This window comes from Lepisma saccharinum, chromosome 3 (assembly GCF_977018435.1).
Source record: "Lepisma saccharinum chromosome 3, izLepSacc3.1, whole genome shotgun sequence".
In the NCBI taxonomy this organism is placed as follows: domain Eukaryota; kingdom Metazoa; phylum Arthropoda; class Insecta; order Zygentoma; family Lepismatidae; genus Lepisma; species Lepisma saccharinum.
In genome coordinates, this window is record NC_139231.1 from 117718606 (window position 1) to 117737126 (window position 18521).

An 18521-nucleotide genomic window follows, 5' to 3' on the forward strand; every position below is an offset into this window, starting at 1 on the left:
CCAAGAGGAATACATGAATTTTATAGTGGCTCATTTAGCCTATTTTAGTTATAAGAGTTTATTTCGAAGATAACTGCTTTTTGAGTGCCTAATCCTGGAAAATGAATACTGTCCATGCTAGTACCTATTTCTGTGTTTTTAGTGTCTTATTGCCTGCCTATTTTGAGAGTTTTTAGTGCCTATCAATCATCAAATTGTTTGTAAGACCCTACCAGTGGCGGTGATTAAGGGTATGGGTTGGTGGCAGTTACTTTCCCCTACTTTTAGCCCCCGCAGTATGGCCTCTTATTGCTGAGCCATGTCTACCAAGAGAAAGTAAACTATTCTGGCCTCCCAAGATTCGGCACCCATTCGCTACTGAATCCTCTCTTACTTTTCTAATAACGTGACATCGGATAGTATAAACAATAGACACTGGAAAGTACCATCTTGGAGATGTAATAAATTATGATGAAATATTTAGCCTACCTCCGTGGCCGAGTGGTTAGGACAGGTCGCGGGTTCGAATCCTGGCCTGAGCATGGGTGATTTTTGTGAGTGTCCCTTAAACAATTTCATCATATCACTCATCCTTACCTTCGCGATTAGCCAAATGTGGCATTAAAGTGACGTAAAATAACATAATTAAATCAACCACTATTGTGAAATATTTTAGTTACAGTAATTAACTATAATGAAATATTTTGTTTTCTTAAGCACAGGAACTTTATTTCTAAAAATAAATTTGTGAAATTATTGGATGGGCTCAAGCCCCACAAGCCCATATAAGCTGACGCCACTGGTAACAACCATAAATAATAATAATTATGAAATGCAGACGATACAAGAAAAACTACTTGTAATTCGTTCTATTTTAGTTATATTACTTCGATTTTATACTACTTGGATTAATCGCGACGATGAGAGAATAAATAGTGAAATTAGTAATGTGACAACCACAAGGATACGCGCTGACCACTACGGAGGTCGACTACCTGTAAATGGTGTTGGTTTCAACTTGTGAACTGTAAACTAGTTACATATTTCTAGTGCCTTGTAATGAAGGGGTGTTCGATACCCTTTGGAGGCACATGGCACAGTGGTTCGAATCCCACATTAAACTGTAGATCCAGTCCCGATTAGCCTATCTGTGCATAAAGTGGACTTAAAAACAACAACAGATTTCTAGTCTCGTGTCTTAAGGTACCGCTGAATAACTTAAATGTTCGGAACTTCGCAATGTTTGTCTAAATTCGAGACCGTACGTGTGTAGGTAGTTCTTATTAACCACAGACATCCGCATGGAGGGAAGAGAAGGGGTCACAGTCAGCCTAATAATTGAATATCAGGTAAATGGCAAAATTCATACACGTAATTTCAGTTTCAACAACGTTCTTATTCAATTATGCCATACACACCACGTAGTCAGCTAGAACAACATATGAGACTCTATTAACACCATTGACAATTTGTGAAAAAATCATTGTTGAACAAAATTGATGGTGCAATTTCGTAATGAACCTAGAATCTCTCTTAAAAAATTTGGCTTGTGGTAAGGAGAGTGAAAAAAAAACATTAAAAAATGTTAGAACCAAGGAAAAACTTCATGCACAACGTTAAATTAAAATGAATTATTCTCTGATAAGAAGTAGACCTTTAAATAAATAATACCGAATGGAAATTATTTTTGTTGTTGATTGTGTGTCGCTCTTCTGCCGCTGTTGGCTAATCGCGATTACGAGGATGAATAGAAATCTGAAGAAACAAACACATCATGGACAGAAGGCTATTTTTGGGTGCCCCTGTGGATATTTTTGTGATAATTTCATAAAAAGTACGACACATATTTCAGATTTTTACAAACACCCCTGCATATGTTATTAGTCCTTACTTGGTACCTTGCATATCTCATAATTAATTAACAAAAATAACTGCTCTAAAGTGATAAGTGTAAAACTTTGTGTGGCTCTTGCAGAAACACAGTATTACGAACGGAGCGAATGAGAAACTTTAAACTAAATAATACTAAATTAATAATAACCAATAGTGAATGCTCGGGAGAAATTACTTATTATGAAGTTATTAATTTTCTTAATCTTTTCGTACCATAATCATTATTATTATTATGGTAATAATATTAAATGGTGGTATTTAAAGCAGGAGTGAGATGGGAATTCCGCCCTCTGGTTACTGCATCCCCTTTTGGTTTCAAATTTTTGGCACGGCGGGGAGGCGATAATATATGTAATTTATATAATATCCGATGATTCTAGAGCATTTACTACTACTTTCCTCTCACTGGAAATTAATAATCTTGGAATGTATATGCGGGTATGAAACGTTGAGAAAGGTATTCTTGGATAATTTATTTCGCACACCTCTACCTGGGTTACCGTACTTAAAAATTTCTAACAATTACGAGTTACGGACAAACGAGAATTCTGAACGATACATTTAAAACTTACATGAAAAGGCAAAACTTTAGAAAAAGTTACGAGTTGGATTGGATTCAATTGGATAACATAGTCGGATTCCAATGTTCGAACATTATAATCGTTCTGTTGAATTGGCCTACCTATGGTGTAGTGATAACGTCATTGTCTTGTAATCAAGGGACCCGGGTAGAGGAACATAGTTCTTCGAATCCCACTCCAGCCCTGATTTGCATATCTGTGCATAAAGGTAAAGGGTTCCCCTGTGCATAGCACCACGCCATGAAGGCGTATAGGGGGTGTGGGGGTAACGCCCCACACTTTCTTGATCCGGTCGTGAGTGGGGGTGATGTGATCAGCATCACGCCCCTGACCGCCTTTACCCCCCAGGGTTTCCCCCAGGTACCCATGTTATTCGACGCTGGGTGGGCGCCGGGGCCGCTTCCACCGTTAGAAAAGTTCCCGGATTTGAACCGGCCGGGGATCGAACCCAGGACCTTGTCTGTGCATAAAGTGTACTTTTAAAGTCTTTAAAGTTACGGTTGAATGGAGCTGATACTGTTATTTTGCTTGAGTATGATGATAATGAAATTCATTCTATTTTGTCATTTCAGGAAGGTCACTGTAATGACAAAGCATCCATGTGCAACTCTCTCTTTTGCAAATAGATTTGCATGAGTAATCAGCGACATATCAACGCCAGCTGCCAGCCGATGAGAATTATCTCCCTGGCTTGACTTATCTACAGTTAGACTATGGCAATCGCCAAGGCAGCCATGTGTTCGGTGCAGGAAGATCTGATTGACTTCAATTCTTCACGTCACTGCAGAGGTGCCGAGGATGACGGCTTCACGAGAAACTTAAGTGAGGATTACCATGTTGGTGAGGGTGAGTCCGACGGCACCCTGGGCAGTATAGGGCTTTTAAATGGATCGCTACCAGAGGAGCAGGATGATGACCAGTTCACCGGTAAGCAACAGGAAGTAGAAATGCGTGCGATTTAATCGAGGCGGCTCGCCGAAGTTGAAATGCGAACTTTTCCCTTCATAATATTCTGAAAACAATTAGTGATCTTGTATTTAAAATGTTCTCGTAGTATCCAATTAGAATTGAAGTTACGTTTAAGTATACTGACATCATCAAGGTGGAGGTACATTGCATAGTGGTTCGGATCCAACTTTAACCGTAGGTTCATACCCGATTATTCTATCCGAACATGAAGAGGGCTTGAAAATACGAAAAGCATTATCAACGTATGAAAACATAATCTAGGATGCCGATTGGTTCTTCTCAGTATTCGCGAGCATTTTGTCAGAATTGAAGCACATGTGCATCTGTTGACAAACATAAATCACTGTGCGATTATTTTAAATAACATTTCAATAATATGCGGTGAATCATTTGTCAAGCCATTGAAACATTGACAGTCGATTTTTTTTAAGCAATTCTGAAAACTAAAAAGTGTAATGTGTTCTTACAGAAATAGAGTCGTCATCATCTTACTAGCACATTGGACGGAAAGCCCAAAGAGAAAATGTACGATTAATAAAGTGTCTTACGAATCAACTACCCTCTATCAGAGAAAAGGGAGGGGGTTGACCCGGTTCACATTAGAATTTAGTTTATGTCGTGAATATTGTCTTCCTTGTACTTGGATGGCAGCACAGTAGCATTGCCAGATAGTTTTGTATCGGTGGGCTCGGTGGTGACAATTTTGTTTAGCTTAGGTTGCCATGTGATTCTCTCTCTCTCTCCCCCTCTTGCTACATTCTTTCTTTCCTTTCACTATTTCTGTCGCTCCATTATTCTTTCATCTCTTTTAGTTTCTGTACATTCTTTCACTTTCCAGTTCTTCTACCTCTCGCTCTTCCTCCCCCTGTTCTCTAATTGTTTTATGCATCATTCTCTTTTATTTCACTTCAGTTCAATCTCTTTCCTTTCTTTCTAGCTATCCTTTCCATTCTCTTTCCTTTCTCTCTAATATTTATCAGTTATTCTCTTTCTTTTCGTTCCACTTCTTTTCCCCTAATTTCTTTCCTCTATGTCCAATTTTTTCATTTTCATTCTATGTTCTCCTGTCGTTCCTTCCTACTTTTCTGCCTCCCATTACTTTCCTCTTTTCTTTGACCCTTCTTACGTGTTAAATCTAGCTCTGTGGAAAAAAATAATCGATGTGTTAAAATACCTGTTTGACCGATTTGGTTTATTTTACTTTGCTTTTCTGCCACTTTTGGCTAATCGCGAAGATGAGGATGAATGACGATATGGAATTGATGAAGGAACATTCACAAAGAACACCCACAGGTCAGGATTCGAACCCGGGATCCCTGGCGTCGTAACGCGCTGTGCAAACCACTCCACCACGGAGGTCGGAATGTTAACATACCTAACTGGCGTTGGGTCCCTGTGCCACGGTGCAATCTGGTAAGCTCTTATTTAACCGTTAAATTCTTACAAATGCTATTGCGCACATACAAAAGCTATATAATGAACATTACATATGAAATACGTTTGTCAGCATGGACAATATGACCGAGAAATTTATACTGTTTTGATTTTATTTTACAGAGGAGCGGTTGGTGGAGACCATTTTTTCAAACTGCGAGTCTAGCAAATCTGGTTTGTTGTCAACAGAACGTCTTATAGCCTTTATAAAGGGAAAGGTGCACGAGAAGGAATACGTCAGGTAATATAATCAATATTTCTCTTGTAGCCTACGGTTATTACAAGCATAAAAACACAGTTTTTTTTGTTGTGACGTTTCAGGAAAACACACGCTCCCATCATCAGACATTTATTTTTAAAATGAAATAAAGAAAAATATAAAAAATATCATCTTTGTTATCAAAGAATATACAGTCACGGACACTTGGAAAAATAATTAAATCAGGTTTTCATTTGGCTTACCCTAATAGATTATGATTTTCCTGCATGATTTTGTTTTACATAATTTAAAAAACAGAAATATCTATTTTTATTTTCTGACAAAAAGATATTACTATTTATCTTATATTATAATAAAGTCAGACTTATAATTCTTGTATGTACGTATTTCTTGCATTGTAAAATTATTTTTCTTGTAGTTTACGGTTCTTACATGCACATAAACCTAGTTTTTGCTGTTACGTTTCATAACACACGCTCCCTTTATCAGCTATTTATTTCTAGTTTGAATTATTTTATTTGATTATAAGAACTATAAACTACAAGAGAAATAAAGTCTGACTACAAAAGATTCTATCGCCCCTACTACATAATTTGTCTGTGCATATCTATAAATTAACATATTTCTAAGACTTTACGAGCTCAAACACTATGCGGTAACAGGTCATAATTTCTATTTCCCTATTTTTTTTAAAATATATATATATATATATATCTCCAAGAACGGAACTATAAAAATGTAACTTGCAGCTACATACTAGTAATAAAAATTCGCTTGTGTGGTCATGCTTTAGTGCTCGCTCATAGTACGATGGATCTGGGTTAGAGTCAACATGTGTTTTATTTTATTTGGCTAGTCTCTTATCTATTTCAATCATACAGTTATCATTGATTCTCATCGTCGCGATTAACATAAGAAAAGCGATGCTAAATGCAGTGCCTTTTTTTTTCTCTTTCCTGTCTGGTTGTCTTACCGCGTTGAGAAGGTTGATTTGCGTTCTAGTCACCGAGGGTCCCAGGTTCGAATCCTAGGAGTCAATTTACTTGTGCCCTTTCCTCAATTTCGTACAATCATCATTCATCCTCATCGTCGCAATTGACCAAAAGTGGCAGAAAAATGGCCTAAAATAAGAGAAATGAAAAATGTTGAGTGTTCCTGCATTCGGCCCATATACATCTATAGGAGTGGCAGTGGCCAAGGATTTCGTAATGTCTCAATAAAGTTCCTTGTTTTTCTATTTTATCTCGGAAGTTTTCAGTTTCCTGTCAAGCAATTTCCTAAGGGGTATGGCCGTAGGGGAGGGGGAAATTATGAGTCAGCTCTATGCTTTCCTGAACTTGACTTTTGGGGGGAGAAGGAAAAGGGAGCTGAGTCAGTAGAAGGTATTTGTGGCAATGGTTATTTATTATTTGCAAGCACTCTGAATTGGACATTATACTTTGTCTGTCCTGACCTACTGTACACATTATCACATTTTCAGGAGAGTGCCTCTTTCCTCTCCAGGTGAACAAATTACCCACCACCGTAGAGTACAGTCTGTTGCAGGAGTTTGTGGAGCAAGGGAGCGCATAACGGCACAAAAGAGGAGAGAGCGAGTGGGCGGAGCAAAGGTGTGCGCTCTGCTGCAAACTGCTGGTAGCTGCAGCTGCATTGCCCACACCACGCAATCCCTTTCCTCTTCAAGCATTCATTGGCAGATCTCTCACAACGTAGTGATAAAATATACAATATATAAAAAGATGGGCAATAAAGATTGCATGCTAACAGTAGGGAATATGGCCACCAGCATAAACCCAGGGCAATTAACTTTCAATACTTTATTTTCTTGTATTTACACCTATGCATGACGTAAATTCGCATTGTAGAGCTTTTCTTTCTTTTTCATACCATAGATTGAGCCCTTTCGTTGAGGATCTTCAGCACATGATAGACCCTCTAAACTTGAATTTGGATGTGGATAAGAAAACATTCCGTTGCGTCATGAGGGACTGGATAGTCAAACTCCAAAACGGGAACGAAATCTACAACAGGTATGTTCCTTAGGCTTAGGTGTTAATAGGAATACGTAAGGTGGTGGTAATGAGCGTCAGTGAGGTAGAAGTTCTAGAGTGACTGAAGCGGTGTCTTTCCTTAAGGAAATCGAGTGCGAAGTTGTGTGTTGTGGCCTACTATCGGCTGTGAATATATGGGAAGGAAGCAGCTGGGCAATTACGAACACTTTTGGAGTTTTAAAGACTTCAATAGTGGCTTTACAACCCAGTTGTGTCCTTGACTACAATTCGGGGTTGATTTGAGAAGGAATTCCAAAAAGGCAGTGGGAAACCTTTCGCAGCCCGAAAAGCTATTTTGAGTCGACCACCTTCCTCCCTGTTGTGTTTGTCGTCTTAACAAATTTTCCATCATATTTTCCCCCCAGTTTGTCCTTGCGAAAATTTCTGCTCGGGTCTGCTAATGCACAATATATGTTCTCTTAATGTTTATCTCGATTTGTCTGTCAAAAAGATTCTAATTACCAGGTCTTAGAAGTGCAGTTTTGCTTATCTGTGATAAATTATACGTTGTTCGCTCGGCTTGTTTACTTTCACTGTACCCAGAATTGAAAATTCTCTTCTCTAGGTTGTTTCCTAGAATCCTAAGTGTCGGTGTTCCAGAGCCGTTTGTGCATACGTTCTTTATAGATTTTTTTGCTTGATAAAGTCTAGTTAAAATGTCATTCATTTTCCTTGAAGTAACGCTTATGGCTATAAGCAAGGGAAAATTGGGAATCCTGTATCTCCAAACAAATCCTCGATTATAACTATAGCGTTGTGTGGTTCGACTGATTGATTAATTTGGTTTACTTACAGTCGCTTTTCTTCCACTTTTGGCTAATTACGACGATTGCTTGGTTCGAGTTTCCATTTTTTATTCGTCACAATTGGGGTATCATTTACTAAGTAACCGCTCCATGGGTACGAATCTGTACGTTGACACCTCCTGCCCGTTTATTAGTTAAGACATTTCTAACAAATTGCTGCTGAGTGTAAGCTATAGCATAATTAATTAGCATTTTTTATCAGAATTCATCACCACAGCACTTAATTTTCAAAATACCAAAACTACTTTATCTTATAGACACTTTACCAACAGATTATGTCTGTACTTTTATTGGTTGAGGATAAATCGCTATGGTGCTGATTTTTCTGTTTTGGTATCACAACCCACAGGACCGATCACGATAATGAATATCTCACTATACCAATACTTGGTATTCTTTCAGTTCACGAAATTATATACCTGTTTCTGCAATAATTTCAGAGCAATCAACTTATACCAAATGGTTCGATTATTGGCATGAACGGAGAAATAGACGGATCATTCGGGTAATTTTTTTTTAAAAAATGCATGAAAGTAGTTGCTTGTAGTTTTATTTGTTCATGAGATATCGAAGGTTAAACATACGTATATCGAAGATTATCGCTTCTCTTCTTGATCATTCTCTTTTCTACGTTTTCGCTCATTTATTTGTTTACTCCCTTCCTCTCATTACAGCTTTTATTATTTTCCCTCCTTCCCTTCTCTCTCTACCTCACTCCGTCTTTTTTAGTTTATTTCTTTCCTTTCTCTCTTTCTTTATGCACGTAACTCTTTCTCTCCTCTTTCTTTTCTCTCCACTTCTATTCTCTCTCTTCCTTTCTTTTCTTTCTCTATAGTTCTCCTTATCATTTCTCAATTTTCTTTATTCCTTTCCTTTTCTACATATCTGTTTTTATTGATTCTCCCTTTTTATTCCCTTTTTCCATGTCACTTTTCTGGCTCACTCTATAAATGTCTGACTTCTTACATTATCTCTCTTTCTCTCATTGTCTATCGCTTCTTTCGTATGTCTTCATTTTCTCTTAAAATGTTTCTTTCATGTGTTTACAACGCAAACATGAATTCATTTTCTGGCACAACTTTTCGATGTTGGGGCTTTCCTTTATAAAGATATGTTACGGTGCGCATCCTTAACAGCATTTGCCTGCAGCGGTAGACGAAAGCCACTGAGAAGCGCCAGTGCCTCACAGGGGATTCGAATACGAGATCCCGATTTCGTAGCTTCGCTACCGTAACCACTACACCACGGAGGTCAGCACAGACAATCGGATACCGAACGCCTTTCAAGATGGTTCAGCGTGGTTAAAAATCTTATCACAGCTGCCCGTATGTGGGAAACGATATTTGGGAGGGGAGGCTGGGGCGTAACATTGAGGGTGGAGCTCATTTTTAGAGAAAAAAGTGAAATCGTGAAACACTGTAGTGACCTTCGTGCCGCATTCAGCTAGCAGTGCACAAGGTAAAACGACACGAACATTTGCGTTGCACGGCGCTGACAAACCTTATCAGCCCGTAAGGTGAGCAACAGCTCCGAAGATATTTTCGTTATCTACAGCAATTTACCACCCAATTCGTCGAGTACGTAGCAACGTGAGCGTTCGAGTGCAGGTTGCTCCGAGGCACGAGCGCCTAGTCAACGCGAGAGATCCAGTCTCGACCGGTGTTGCCTGAATACAGTGCCACCTGACCGTGTGCATTTCTCACAAGCACCGTGGAAGAGTAATAGTCACTCCTTTTCAATAGCTTGATTTAATGGCGAGATTTAAACCCGCTTTAGTGTTTTCGAGGCAGGATGTCATTGGAGGCGATGGGAACGGAGTTGTGTTGTCGCTAGTGATGTTCGTGTTGTGCTTGTGAAAGGTGTGTGTGCGTAATTGTCATTCGCCGGCATGACTGAGGAGATCGTCGGTTCCGACTTGGATGACGAACATCCAAGGCCGGGAGTGTACATTGCACGCTACTATTTTGAAGTCTCCGACGATTCCACCGTAAGGGCGGACGATGGACAACAACAGGACTCGGAAAGTTCGATCACCGGAAGCTTCATTGATGACGATTTCTTGTAAGTACAGATTAAGATAGTGCTTCAGTGAGCTTTACTGTTGTTGCGCAAGGTTATGATCTGGCTATCAATTTTTAATTACGTGTTTATAAATAGCTGAACGAGTTGCAACAAAGTGTGCGTGAAGCCGACCTTCGTGACGAGGTGGTTATCTCAGCGCGCTACGACGCCAGAGGTTCCGGGTTTGAATCCCGGTCTGGGCATGGGTGTTCTTTGCGAGTGTTTCATTCACACCTATATTCGCGATTAACCAAGATCGACAGAAATGCGACGCTAAATAACAAAAATAAATCTAACTGGAAATTACAATACCTGGTGACCAAATCAACCAATCAAAGAATGTGCGTGCACCTAGAACAGCCCAATAGCACTTTGTATTCGTGTCTGACCCAGTGGGCAAATGTTTTACAGCGCCCTCCCAATTTGTGAAACATGTCCCCGGTTTTTACCCAGGGTTCTGCCAAATTAAGAGGGTGAAAAGTTTGGCCTTCATTCAGGGATTGCTCGAAGTGGGGCGGACAGGCCCCACTTACCCCCACCCCCATCAATTCGACAAAATTACCAAATTTATAGTCATATAGGGGTTCGGATCCCACTTTAAACTTTAGGTCCAGTCACAATTAGTTTACCTAGAAATTTCCACTTCGAGCACTCTATTCAGGAAAGAAAGTCCTATTGTAAATTCCTATTACAACGACATTAAGAAAAAAAAATCTTCAACCCAATTGTACTTCACTTCAAAAGAGAGGTAGCGAGAGTTACAAAACACCCAGCCACCCCTTCGCATTTAAAATATACATGTAGGCTATGCATGGTAAGACGCACTACCCCGGATATATTGAACGTACGCCACTACTTCCGACTGTAGTCTATCAATAGAAAGTTTTGTGTATGGTATTTTTACCGTTTGTTATGCGCTTTTCTTGCTGTCTTGAATATAGTGACGATGAGGATAAATGGTAAATCGATATAGATGAATAAACAACACCCCTTCCCCCTCCAAGGTCTATGCTTCACCCGGGAGTGGAACCAAAGATTCGTTTTCGTATCTTGCTCTGCTAACCGCTCCGCCACGAAAATATATATTCGAAACTTTGAAATTTTATTTTGCTTCACTACTCAAGAAAGAGAAATAGTGATTATCTCCATTCAATTCTTCCTGTATGAATATTATTACTATTATTAATGTACTAAACCGTAGACAGAAAAATCTTTCTGAGGGGCATCAATAATTACAAGCATGTGTTTTATGTGACCGAATGTAGGTTAATCTACCTACGTATATACTACGCCGACAGTTGTGGAGGGCATGGGCTGGTCTCGAAAGTTTGAAGTTCACTTTATGTACATATAGGCTAATCTGGACTGAACGTACAGTTTAAAGTGGGATTCAACCCACTGTACGCATCCACCGGGTATCGAACCTGGGACATCTTGATTACATGGCGACGGCGTTACTACTTCGCCTTTCCACCCTTAAAATATGGCCATGATGAGTCAACCTGTAAATATTTTCTTACAGTTAGATACTGCCCGCTCTACACTATCTTCAAGTCTGGAATTATGTTGTCCAATTTGGGACAATTTAACTGGTATAATTTTTAGATAGTTTACTTCACTTTATAAATTTTCTGGGTTATTTTGAATGATTGTGAATGATTGATGACACAGTGAAAATCACATCTTATCGGTCATGCAAATTCACGTCAGGTCATAGTCAAAAGAAAAAGAGAAAAAGCAGTCTTGATATTAACTTATTCACATGCTTCCATATTTCACAACTGAGGTGACTTCTGAAGAAACTCAATTGCCAACCTCTTACACGGAGTACATTCTAAGCTGCATTTTTGCAGATTAACGAGGCTCCTAGTTCCACAGCCTCTGTGGAGGTTTCTGCTGTGTTGTCCATATGTATTCGTGATTGTCCCTTTACCCATTTCACCTTATCTCTATTCATCCCCATCGTCGCGATCAGCCAAAAGTGGAAGAAAAACGACGTAAACTAAATTAACCGAATCAACCATATTCCACAATAATATGGCAGTACCGTACCTAGTTTATATTGAATGTGAAAGCCGAATATATCCAACAAAGGAAAAAAGAAAGAAGGTATTGAAAGACTACCCCTTGTGCATTTCTGCCACAATGCAGGCGGTGATCAGCAACACGCCAATGCCACCTTTACCCCTTAATGTTGGTCTCGTACAGCTGCCGGCAAAGTAAATACATGTAGTGGACGATTTGCCCACCGTTGTATTAATTCAATATGTCGTCCGCAACATGAGGGTAGTGAATTGAAACATTGAAATAAAAGTGTCAATATGCAGACATCAGCTTCAGAACCAGTACAATTCCTTTGATTTAAAACATGATATCGAGTAGAAAGGTAGTGAGGGACAATCTGCCATCTATTATCGTAGTAGCTGATTGCATCCATTGATTAGAGCAGTGGTCTTCGACGTTTTTCCTATATGAGGCCATTTTCACATTCTATAAGATACCGACGGGCCGCACTGTTCCAGGTACCTACATACACAAAGGCAAGTGATAGCTTTACAAATACTTATTATTTATGTTCATTTATATTGATATACTGTACTCTCTTCTTCATGAAACAATATATCAGCATGCGTAACTTTGCAAAGAACTCTGTCAATTTCTGAATTGAGGTTAGTCACTGCATCACAACGAATAAGCATAATGATACATTGTTCATGTTGTTTAGTTTTTTTAAAAAAACTAGTTATCCATTCCGGTCTTCAGTTGGACACAAATTAAAACCACGGTGCGGCATGAGGTCCGCGGGTTGAAGACCACTGGATTAGGGACTCATTATGAATCCCAGAGCCGTTGTCAGAAAAATTCCCATGTGGGATCACATCACCCTTTCCGGGAATCGATCCCGGATCTCCTGCATGGCAATCGGAACCCTACCGACCGGACCACCGCTGCACTTCCCATACAGGAAATGTTAGTATGATTTGCCGTCTCACCCCATTATATTGTGCGTGTTCCTTGTTCTAGAAAACCAGATACACATATTCCTATCATTTCCGTACAAAAAATCCTCATGCGCTAAGGGTCCGGAAGATTGAGGGCAATTTCTTCCAAAGCACAATTGTTAAGTATATTGCCTAAGGAAATTGCAGCAATAAGTTACTTTCTTAGTTGATATTACATGCTTAATAGACCGTGCAATAATTGCACACTTCCTTTTCTGAAAACGTTATATCATTCATTAAGGTCGCACTTTCTCCCAAGGTCAGTGCGACCTTGGCCAAACTTAAGGGGCTAAGATGCCTCAGACGAGTGTTTCCATGGTGGAGGACATGTTGGTGAGTGGTTTTTCTCAGGTTTTAAAGCTAGCACTGTAGTAAGGACTTGTGTACAGTATGATAATTGTATGCTTTGAAAATTGGCCTGAGCGACGGTCAGGATAAGTGCTACAAAGCCAGAGGTCTCAGGCTCCGAACCCTTGGTAAAATGGAACCATCGTTATTCAATCATTAATTTTATCCTCATCGTCGCGATAAACCCATGATGTAAAAAGGAGACGAAAAGTAACCGAAACATACATTAAAGTGTATACAGAATCTGGAATAACATATAAGCAGGTATTTACAAAGTACATTTTAGAAAGTAGAAAGTGTAGTCATTGCTTGCATAGGCGTAACTAGCGGGGGTCGGGACCCCCCCCCCCTGATCTTCCGAGGTGTCCGAATACGTGAGACTGCATTCGGAATTCTTCCATATAAGTCAAAATAGCCAATCCGGCACCTGTGCCTATCCGAGCAAAGAGTAGTTTTCGGTTCGAGAATTCTTTGGCAAGCATTGACCATTTTTTCGGTCTTTTGGGACTAATCACTCTTTATGAATCATCGCAGACATAAAGGTCATTGGCTATGTTAAAAGCTGCACGTGAGTGTAATTTTAAGTTCCCTAGATAATTTCCACTTTCTGTTGCGAATTTAGAATTGATCAGGGGACAATTATTGTCCATAGCAGAACAGTAGGATTGTTTCTGCATCAGGGAACATGGGGGGAGGGGGGTGCATTTGGGTGCCAAAATCCACACTCCCGAGTGAATATATCTACGCTACAACTTTCCTATCAGATAAGGAAGTTTTTCAAAATTTGGAGTAAAAGAACCCAATTCAATCAATCAATCAAAATTTGGAAGTATATTTCTGGTGAGCGAAATATGCTGTAGGTAGGGAGCAATACCACTGGCTTGAATTACAGTATTGGAGGTAAAATTGATAGAAACAATTCTACACACGCGAGCGCACTCAATGCATTCTTATTGACATTTCATCCATCAAATTGGACCTGCCCTCTCCGAAGACAAACTCCGAATTAGTACTGTGTTTTTTGTGTAAATAAATGTTAAATAATAATAATTTATACATAAATTCACTCAAGTTGAAGAAAAAAAGTAAACACTACAGATTTGAATGATTCACTTGAAAACCCACGGCTTCTGCTTCATGTACCGTAGACACCGTATATTTTTTTAAAATGATACTACTGTATAGTCGCATGGAAAGTTAATGTTACACGTATATTTTTCATAGATATTTAATTCTGAAACTTAATTTCATGCCTTGTATCGCGCTGAAAGTTTTCCTATGTATCCACACCGCTCATCAATTTGCCCCTTGTTGTATCCTGTTTTGAAGTTACAACCAAGTAAGAGAAAATTATGAAGTACCAACTGGTTTCTCCTCTCAAGAACGCTCTGGTTTCAAAATTCGTTATTCGTTGTCTGTTTCTTGGAACTACAACCGGATACAAGTCTGTGACTCATGAAGCTATATACGCGTACCATTGGTCAAACAACAGAAGTTAAAAAGGAAAGGAAAAAACACCATCTGAAATCGTGATATTCAAGTGTTCAATGCAACATGTTGCCATAAACAAACGGCCAATTATACAAGTCACGTTCCCGTATAAATATAGCAATTGGATAATTATTCGCTTAATTGTTTGATATTTAACCAGGATATTCATCTCCACCTATTAAGAATTTTTTTTACGATATACCTTTATCATAATCAAAATTATAAAATTATATTTGTTATATACTATATATAACCTTCCGGTGCCGACGGAAGTAATTATTCTCCAGCGAATTTTTCGACGTTTACGTTATTCTTCCCATGCAAATACTGTTTGGTTTACTTCTGACTTGGAAACAATGAGAACGGAAATACCTGCAGACAGAATGTTTTTTGATTTAGGGGGAAGGGGTGGGAAATGGAAGATCGAAGTTGAAAGTAAGTGGTTATCATAGCGCGCTACGACGCCAGGAGCTCCGGGTTCGAAACCTGGGCATGGGTGTTCTTTGTAAGTGTCCTTTCATCAATTTCATCATATCATCACTCATCCGCATCGTTGTGATTAGCTAAAAGTGGAAGAAAAGCAACGATAGTAAATAAAAATGAAATAAAATCAAAATCAAAGTTGAAACTCCTCCATATATCTTTGATTCTTTGAACGTCGTTATCTTGAGCCTGTAAATTTGAGGAGATAAAGGGGGTTACGATTATAATGAACTGATTTAGTGGTACTGTACCCCCAAAATGGAGGGGGTGATATAAGGACCACCGACCGCAGAAAATTTTCTACTAGGGCTAGATACTGAAGTTGCATCCTAAAGTTCACATGATGGGAGTTGCAAATAGTTGCTAGGTTTAAATCGTGGGTGTGTTCGTTTAATTAGTTATAATTAAAGAAGACAGGCAGAGAGAAGAGAAAAATAAATGCAATACAGCAGCCAGAGAGGAGAGGGAGAGAAATGAAATACAGCAGCACAGATAAGAGGGAGAGAAATGAAATACAGCAGCCAACAGAGAAGAGGGAGAGAAATTAAATACAGCAGCCACAGAGAAGGAGAGAAATGAAATACAACAGGCAGAGAGAAGAGGGAGATAAATGAAATACAGCAGGCAGAGAGAAGAGAGAGAGAAATGAAATACAGCAGCCAACAGAGAAGAGGGAGAGAAATGAAATACAGCAGCTACAGAGAAGAGGGAGAGAAATGAAATACAGCAGGCAGAGAGAAGAGGGAGAGAAATGAAATACAGCAGCCAACAGAGAAGAGGGAGAGAAATGAAATACAGCAGCCAACAGAGAAGAGGGAGAGAAATGAAATACATCAGCACAGATAAGAGGGAGAGAAATGAAATACAGCAGCACAGATAAGAGGAAGAGAAATGAAACACAGCAGCCAACAGAGAAGAGGGAGAGAAATTAAATACAGCAGCCACAGAGAAGGAGAGAAATGAAATACAACAGGCAGAGAGAAGAGGGAGATAAATGAAATACAGCAGGCAGAGAGAAGAGAGAGAGAAATGAAATACAGCAGCCAACAGAGAAGAGGGAGAGATGAAATACAGCAGCTACAGAGAAGAGGGAGAGAAATTAAATACAGCAGGCTGAGAGAGGGGGAAAAATGAAATACAGCAGGCAGAGAGAAGAGGGAGAGAAATGAAATACAGCAGCCACAGATAAGAGGGAGAGAAATGAAATACAGCAGCCAACAGAGAAGAGGGAGAGAAATGAAATACAGCAGCACAGATAAGAGGGAGAGAAATGAAATACAGCAGCACAGATAAGAGGAAGAGAAATGAAATACAGCAGCCAACAGAGAAGAGGGAGAGAAATGAAATTCAGCAGCCAACAGAGAAGAGGGAGAGAAATGAAATACAGCAGCCAACAGAGAAGAGGAAGAGAAATGAAATACAGCAGCCAACAGAGAAGAGGAAGAGAAATGAAATACAGCAGCCAACAGAGAAGAGGGAGAGAAATGAAATACAGCAGCCAACAGAGAAGAGGGAGAGAAATGAAATACAGCAGCCAACAGAGAAGAGGGAGAGAAATGAAATACAGCAGCCAACAGAGAAGAGGGAGAGAAATGAAATACAGCAGCCAACAGAGAAGAGGGAGAGAAATGAAATACAGCAGCTACACAGAAGAGGGAGAGAAATTAAATACAGCAGGCTGAGAGAGGGGAAAAAATGAAATACAGCAGGCAGAGAGAAGAGGGAGAGAAATGAAATACAGCAGCCACAGATAAGAGGGAGAGAAATGAAATACAGCAGCCAACAGAGAAGAGGGAGAGAAATGAAATACAGCAGCCAACAGAGAAGAGGGAGAGAAATTAAATACAGCAGCCACAGAGAAGGAGAGAAATGAAATACAACAGACACCGAGAAGAGGGAGATAAATGAAATACATCAGGCAGAGAGAGGGAGATAAATGAAATACATCAGGCAGAGAGAAGAGGGAGATAAATGAAATACATCAGGCAGAGAGAGGGAGATAAATGAAATACATCAGGCAGAGAGAAGAGGGAGATAATTGAAATACATCAGGCAGAGAGAAGAGGGAGAGAAATGAAATACAGTAGCCACAGATAAGAAGGAGAGAAATGAAATACAGCAGCCAACAGAGAAGAGGGAGATAAATGAAATACAGCAGGCAGAGAGAAGAGGGAGAGAAATGAAATACAGCAGGCAGAGAGAAGAGGGGAGAAATGAAATACAGCAGGCAGAGAGAAGAGGGGAGAAATGAAATACAGCAGGCAGAGAGAAGAGGGGGAGAAATTAAAGACAGGAGAGGAAGAGAGAGAAATGAGAAAGAATAGCGAATAGAAAGAAGTGAGGAGACATAAATGAAGGAAATAGAACAAGAGAGGTGGAGAGGGAGAGAGAGTAGAAGCGAGGGCGACGGAAAAGAAAAGAAATGAAACAATCGAGTACGACAGAAAAATGGAAGCAGCGGACTCGGAGAAAGAGAGAAAACGAAAGAAACGAGAGAGATGGAAAAGCAAGATAAATATAATAACGGAAGGAGAGAAAAAGTGGCGATACAAACAGGATAGACAGAAGTAGAAAAGAATGAGCAACGAAGGTGCAAATCTAGAAAGATACAGGAGAAGGAAAGGAGAAATGGGAGAAGGGTGAGACAAAAAGGTAAATTAGTAAATAATTTGTCCTGTTTCTGCGGGTGCCTATGACAGAGAACGTACTTTGAATAAGTAATAAATAACTGTTCTCGAATTCAACACCAAACTGCCATATAACTTGCAGCCATAACAACCAATGCCATATTGGTGGTCCGACCAACAGGCAAAATATGGCGGAGGCTTATTGTGAAATATTTAGAATAATGGCCTCCTAACCAGTCATGTAACGTGCTAAAACAATGACTTAAATTCTTGAATTGTTAGTTCAGCTAGGTATCACGCGATGAACTATACAAAGGGTGAACAAAAGCTTTCTCGCACATTGCGATAAACCATAGTTTTTACTGTCAGCATTATCAGGTGAAAATTACAAAGTACCATAACTTTATCTAAGAACTGATATTTGCAATACATTCGGTTATGACCTATCGTTTCGGCTTACTTAAGTGTCATTTTTTGTCTGTGGATAAGAATAGTGCAGATATCCTAATTCGGCCCGGTGCCCGTTGTTTAGAAGGAAACACAATGACATGAAACATCTTTTGTGCGTGACGCATT

At 39.5% G+C, this 18521-nt stretch overlaps 1 protein-coding gene across 5 annotated transcripts in view; it reads left to right on the plus strand.

Annotated features, from left to right (window-relative positions):
* Positions 1-18521, plus strand: part of LOC145985353 (inositol 1,4,5-triphosphate receptor associated 2-like) — a 283782-nt gene that overhangs the window by 1214 nt on the left and 264047 nt on the right. For 4 of the 5 annotated variants that reach the window (XM_083119265.1, XM_083119264.1, XM_083119263.1 and 1 more), the window contains exons 2-4: positions 3026-3380; positions 4980-5097; positions 6969-7106. In XM_083119265.1, coding sequence (XP_082975391.1) covers positions 3167-3380; positions 4980-5097; positions 6969-7106 — 470 coding nt within the window. In that variant the 5' untranslated portion in view covers positions 3026-3166. Of the gene's footprint in view, positions 1-3025; positions 3381-4979; positions 5098-6968; positions 7107-9385; positions 9995-18521 lie in introns of those variants that run through there. The other variant, XM_083119267.1, reaches the window with a different exon arrangement.